Below are 6,482 nucleotides of genomic sequence, written 5' to 3'. Positions count from 1 at the left end.
AGACAGTCTGTATGCATTCTGCAGATCTATACGTTTTATATAAAGTTAAAACTGCAACACATTTAATCCCCCCCCGGGCTGCACAGGGTGAACGATTTCAAGCTGAGGGGATAAATAAAGTGGGCAGGGTGCTATCTGCAGTGTGACCCTAACTAGAATCCCACTGCCAGGTAGTCTTTAAAGTCATTTGTTATCAGTCCCACGACGATTCAATCACATTTCTAGTTAGTATATCGTATATATATATATATTATATATTATATATATTATATATATATTTATAATATATTATATATATCTAATATTTTTATTATAAATATATTTTATATAAAAATAATATATAAAAATAATATATTTTAACATGTATTTACGGAGAAGCTCACAGATTCCGAGGTGTTTAATTATATTCTCCCCTCTCTCAATATATTTCAGTGAAAGGGATAATTTCAATCTCAGTTCTTTTCCACCAAAACAGAATTGACAATAGGCAGGGTTGACATTTTCCATATATAACCTTTAACAATCTTATCTAATAAAGTCAGGAATACTATCTGAGGTAGTCAACCAGCCTTCAGAATACCCACACCCTTTAATGGCTTGGGTTTCTTCAGGTTACATTGCAGGATATCACTGTAGATAAACCTGCATGGACGGGACTGAAGAAACATACACACAGAAAATATATAAGAATACTATTTTGAGGAATTTTGATTTATGAAATCAAGTTGGCAGTTCATGAAACTTTCAGAAAGGGAATGTTTATAAAATCATTCTGAACAGTTCCTATAGTTTTGTGGATAGGGCCCAATTAAGAAAAAAACTACACAGCGTGGTATATTTTTTGCAGAGGCTCTGGTACACTGTGGTACAAATAAAACTCCCATTCCATTGCTTTTGAATCCATTCCAGGTTTTACTTAGAGCCTAAGCCACAGTGTACAGGTCAGTTTAGCTAAGCTCAGAACAAAACCTGTAACGGATCAGCGGATCAAACGGGAGACTCCTTTTCCCTTGTACAAAGGTTAGAAGTCCGGAAAATCGACTCCGGACCATGCAGGGTTTCTGGCATATACAAGATAGAAAAATCTCCTTTGCTTTCGGCATCCTCTAATTCCTTTGTTTGCTCGAACTCACTTGGGAACCTGTAGGTTGGCAAAGTCAATAATGAAGTGGGCAGGAGTAATGCTTCAATATAACAAATACATGTAACTGTGCCTGCTTGCAAAATGTTCATTCATCCTAGGAGTGTTATATACACGCTTTGCTGCTGAATCCAGTGATGGTTTCTACTCATGTCTCTGCACTGGAAGGGCCTTGTGCTGTTTTAATGACATCTGCTTTCATGGCTAACACCGTGGAGTCTATGTTAATGATCTTAATAGCACCCTAACATTTTTAAACCTGATTGTTCATGGACCTCATTTGACAGTATTTTTCAAATTGTATTTAGTGATGTTAATAAGCAGGTCAATAAATCAGCAGCAGGATTAACACAGTGTTAAAGAGCGGCGACATTTAGATCAGCCACTGTTTAGATCATTAAAAAAGCTCCTTGATTTACCCTGCCTCAAGTGTGCCGTATTACACAATGGGTCTCCCAACTTGTACTCAGCCCAGCTGGACAGTGTCAAGGGGTTTCAGAGATGTTACAATGATAAGGATTGCAGTGTAGGGTTACATTATGACATATGCATTTTGGAAAATGTAAAATGTTTGCTGGCAAGAAATATTTTCAACAAATGGTGCATATTAAAGTGTGTGTGTGTGTGTGTGTGTGTGTGTCTGTTTGTGTGTCTGTTTTTCCCGCACAATTTTTGCAGATGTCCACATTCCAGAGAATGTCTGTGTGCTTTTTCACAAATATAAAACAAGATATTTTTAACAGTCGAACTGGGAATGTAAACACGTTACTGCACTGTTGAAAATCAGCCTGTACTGTGAAGTCCCCGGCACTATAACAGTTTGTCAGTACCAATAATCAGTCATGTTATTAGAAGACTTAACTGTAGCTCCTCTTATACTCAGCAGCCAGAAATTCATATCCTATTTTATTTATAAGGCGTTCAGAGTTATTTGTTTTTGTTTTACAAATTTTCAACCATTTGTTTGTTCTTTCTGTATGGACAATCCCTACACTTGAAACTGGCAGTAATAATTTTATTGGTATATATAACCCCTCCTGCTATTTTATTGCCGTACCTGCATAGAATTCTCATTTGCTATTACACATTTTCTCTGTCATGTTTGCTTACTCTTTAATGTCTGTGCTAGAAAGCATGTAATCGCACGCTGTTCCACTGTGAAGCTGTGCTGCTAACCCCAAATCGCAGAATGAGACTAACTTTCCTATTAGCGGAAATAAGAAACTCATTTGTGGAAATAAGATCTCATACTATGCAACATTAATCCAAATAACTACGACTGTGCCTGATTCCCTTAGTTTTTTGAAAGAATTTATAATTCCCCCAAATGTACATTTTTTACCCCCCAGGAAAAATGAGGAATGGAATAACACTTGCTTTTACATTCCACCGACACTTCTAAATCCCTTCTCGATCATTCACGCCCCTGGATCTTACATCCCTTACTCCACTATAGCAGCACGTTTTCCCTGGATACATATCTGTGATATTTAAAGAGTAACAATACCCACAAAACCAGCGTAAATTCAATCCCCACTATCTTTTCCATTACAACTGCGCAGATGTGTTCTAGGGCGTCAAACTCTCTCAGGAGTCAAGGTAAAGCACCCACATGCTTTTCTTTGAGAGAGGGTGAGAAGGTTCTTAATGTACAGTAAGGGCAGTCCATTTGATACCTCTGGAAAGAAACAGTGCATCTCTCTCTAATAAAAAGCATGAAGGTGCATGTGCACAGGTTCTATTGCTTCATACTGACACTTGCATGTCTCGTGGTTCAGAAGCTCGATTCAGGCACTGACTTCTTTCTGCCCAGAGACGAGGTGCTGTACCTGGTTCTCTGCAAGGTGGCGTAGTCATGCTTTTCAGTGTGCACGCTCCTGGGTTGCTGGGGGGCCAGTCCATTCTTGTGTAGAGAGGCAGTTCTCCTCAAGGCCAGGTCCCCCTTGCTCTGTATGTTGGATGAGCTCTGACAGCGCTTGATGTCCACAGCTGACTGGCTGACCCTGCCATTGGGCAGCTCCTCCTTGTACCTGCTGCCCGGAGCCCCGTTGACCTTGCCCTGTGTCGCCCTGTTCAGCGTCCCGTTGGACAAAGACGTCCTTGGTGACTCGTTAACAATTTCAGCGCTCCGGTACGTCTCGGGTTCCCTGGGCTTTTTGTAATCCTTCTTTAGGAAGCTGCTTTTAAAGATGGAGAACTTCCCCTCGCTCGACTTCACTTCTTCGCTCTTCCTCCCCCTCCTTTTCTCCAGTGACAGCGGCTCCTGATCCCCGCTTTTCCCCAGCAGACCTTTGCTTCTCCTCAGGGTGTTCTCCCGGCTGTGGGACTGGAACTCCCTGCTGGAGCTCCTCCCGGCCCCGTTAGGCTGGAGGTCTTCAGGCCTTCCTTGAGACAAGCTGGCGACAGATTCTGCTTTGCAGGCCGTCTTTTTTGACCCTCTCATGGTTAAGATGCTGTCTTCCTTCAGCTTGCCGCTGCTCCGCAAGGTGCTGGTCTTCTCGTTGGCCGGTGGCTGTCTTTGTTGCCCCTCTGGCACTTTGGTTGAGGGATCTAGAGGCTCCTCGTTGGTCCTCCCCATGCAGCTCATGCTCACTCTCCCGGAAGGGCTGACAGATGCCTGTTGTGGTTCCCCTGCCGGCACGCCACTCTCGTCAGTGCTGACCGTCATCAGGGGAACGATAGAATCTTTCGTGCACCTGGGTCTACGCCCCGACTCCAAGTACTCCACCAGCTCCCCTGGGACTGGCTTGGGTCTCTCCTTGGCTCCGAAGGACCAGCGCAGGGGCAGCGCTTTGGTCAGGCTCTCCTTGGTTTTGGTCGGTGTCCGCATGCTGACAGTCCTTCCCTGGATACCGCGAACAATGGGTCTGGTGTCAAAACCTCCTGAAACGAAAGACAGACAGAGCTCAGGCATTTCCTCAAACACCTCCCGGTAGTGATGGTACTAATATGACTGCTTTCCAATGCATGGCTGCAGAGCTTTTCATACAGACATTATACTGTGCTTGTTTTATTGGTTCATGGTATAAGCCTGGCACCTAAAGAGTTAATCTCAGAGCTGCTGGCTAAAAAAAATCCATGCCCTTTTTGAATTCCTTACACGTGTAACGTGCGGTCCACCTGAGATTTTAATGAGATACTGTTAATACACTGCTGCACACAGTGATCAGCCAGCGAAGGCATGCTGGTGACAGAATGGAACCTAATTTAGAACTTGAAGAACGGAGCAATGATGTCTTCAGAATCCCAGGCTGGGATCATGTGTGCTACAGTACTGCTGTGCAATACATCATGTATTGAGGGATTTCCAAAGCAGATACAACTGTACCTCTTTCATTTTAAAACTTTTTTGCAATAAAATATGTTTTTGCATTTGAAAATGGTGCATTATTTTCTATTATAATCGTTACACGAAAATGACCTGGGCTCATGGTTAACATTTCTGGTAATTTCAACCTCATAAGTTGCATTAAAAAGACACCTCCTGTCCAATACCCCTCCATATCAGTTATAATGGACACAAGTTATTTAAACTTAAATGCATCCATTTAAACTACTGTGTAATGTTTGTGTAACCCTTTTGGCAGACACAGATGTGAATTCCGTTGGCTTTCCCTCTACCTCTCTCCTCCTTGAGGGGCTTGTCCTGGAAGACGGGGGATTCGGGGGAGCCTGGCGGGGAGACGCAGTTCGTGGACGCCCTGGAGACTACACTCCTCCTCATACTATCTTCAGTCAGGCGAATCAGCCAGTGATCCGACATCGAGGAGCTTGTGGAGCCTGGGATCAAAACAAAGAGGGCAGTGAAAACAGATGGACTGCCACCTCGATCAGGCCTGCAGTACATTTCAGTTAGGGAGTAACTCTCGTGGTTACAATCAATTCATTCCTGTTGTTTCTTGGCAGTTTTCCCATGCTTTTCCCATAGTTATACTATGCCATTCTTTGATTATGCTTTACCATACCTCTCTGGGAGTTGCAATGCACATCTATGCTTTACCATGCTTTCACTCATTTATTACACTTTGCCATGCTTTTACGATGGGGAACTTTTATAAGAGCTAGCTCGCTTGCAGTATATGCAGTCACTAGTTCGTGCCCAGCCTCTTAGAACCACTTTCCTTTTTGACAGTTTTGCTTAATCAGTTGAACAAACTGAAAAACTGAAGCAGTGAAGAGATTACAAAAGTTATACAGTATAGGCGCATTGCAGGAAGAGCGCGTGATACAGATAATGCTTTCAGTTACAGACGAGATCATCGAGCAAGCAGATCACCCCTGTACTATACTAGCCTGGTTGTGCTTAAAGCCATGCTCACCTCTGACAGAGCTGCTGGCTGACCAGGGTGGAATGACGTTCCTTTTCTGGTAGAAGAGGATGTAGGCTCCTCTGGTGCTCACCTCCTGCTCGGGAATGAGCTCCACACTGCTGTCATCATAGCTGTACCACTGTCCATCCACGGAGTTCCTGCAGTAAGCTGCAATGACAATGCAGGGATTCTGTACTGCAGGGTGGTGCTACTAATGGTAGCACAAGAGCAGCCGCCACACAGGGAACACTGTACACTTTTATTAAACTTCGATTCTACACACGTGTAGCAGGCGTGAGCGCAGCCCGGCTCACCTGTGTAGTGGCCGCCGTGCATGCCCCCGTGATGGTTACACACGGCGTACAGGTCGTACAGGAAGTCATGGTGCTGCTGGGGCGCTTTCCCCGACGGCCAGGGGCTCAGCAGGTTCCAGGAGCTGTGGCTCCTCTTCACCATGTGAGGCGTCATGTCAAGGCCGGCGAGGGGGAAGCGCACCAGCGAGGACAGCTTGTTGCGCCGCTCCCCGACCTGCCGGAAGCGCTTCAGGTGCAGGATGAGGATGTCAGGCAGGGTCCACAGGCTCATCTTCACCATGCCTTGCTGCAGCTGCTTGCAGTGGGGGCACTTCCAGGCATCGTCCGGGGCAAGCTGGGGGGCCAAGCAGGGACAGGGGAAATGCTTTGCTGATTCGTACTACAGTGGTTCACGTCTGTCTGTCCTTCCTTCCTTCCTTCTACTCACGGAACACCCAGAGAAAGCTACTAATAATAAAACACGTTGGCTATTTTGTAATTGAAAAGTATTTTTTTTTTTATTATGCTTTTGAAAAGTCTGAATAAAAAGTTAGTGTGAATATGTTGCAAATACCATTAAAAAAATCCTGTATGCTGCTGGCCTTATTGCTACCATAGACAGAATGGAAATATGATGCACGTACCACAGCTGACCAACCCTGTATAAAAATGAACTGTGTGTCCCTCTACAGAGCCAGGGTTAGAGGTGCGATTCTGCTGTTATACTTCATTAACAGC

General features: G+C 44.4%; 1 protein-coding gene across 2 annotated transcripts in view; it reads right to left on the bottom strand.

Moving 5' to 3' along the window:
• Positions 1 to 368: 368 nt before the first annotated feature.
• Positions 369 to 6,482, bottom strand: part of usp43a (ubiquitin specific peptidase 43a) — a 76,587-nt gene continuing 70,473 nt past the window's right edge. The window contains exons 12-15 of one of the 2 annotated variants that reach the window (XM_041222005.1): positions 5,766 to 6,099; positions 5,461 to 5,619; positions 4,763 to 4,921; positions 369 to 4,021 (exon numbers count right to left, since the gene is read on the bottom strand). In XM_041222005.1, the coding sequence (XP_041077939.1) occupies positions 2,916 to 4,021; positions 4,763 to 4,921; positions 5,461 to 5,619; positions 5,766 to 6,099 (1,758 nt within the window). In that variant the 3' untranslated portion in view covers positions 369 to 2,915. Of the gene's footprint in view, positions 4,025 to 4,762; positions 4,922 to 5,460; positions 5,620 to 5,765; positions 6,100 to 6,482 lie in introns of both variants that reach the window. The other variant, XM_041222004.1, reaches the window with a different exon arrangement.

This window comes from Polyodon spathula, chromosome 21, assembly GCF_017654505.1.
Source record: "Polyodon spathula isolate WHYD16114869_AA chromosome 21, ASM1765450v1, whole genome shotgun sequence".
In the NCBI taxonomy this organism is placed as follows: Eukaryota; Metazoa; Chordata; class Actinopteri; order Acipenseriformes; family Polyodontidae; genus Polyodon; species Polyodon spathula.
The sequence above is the reverse complement of the archived record's forward strand: the minus strand, read 5'-3'. Positions and strand labels throughout refer to the sequence as shown.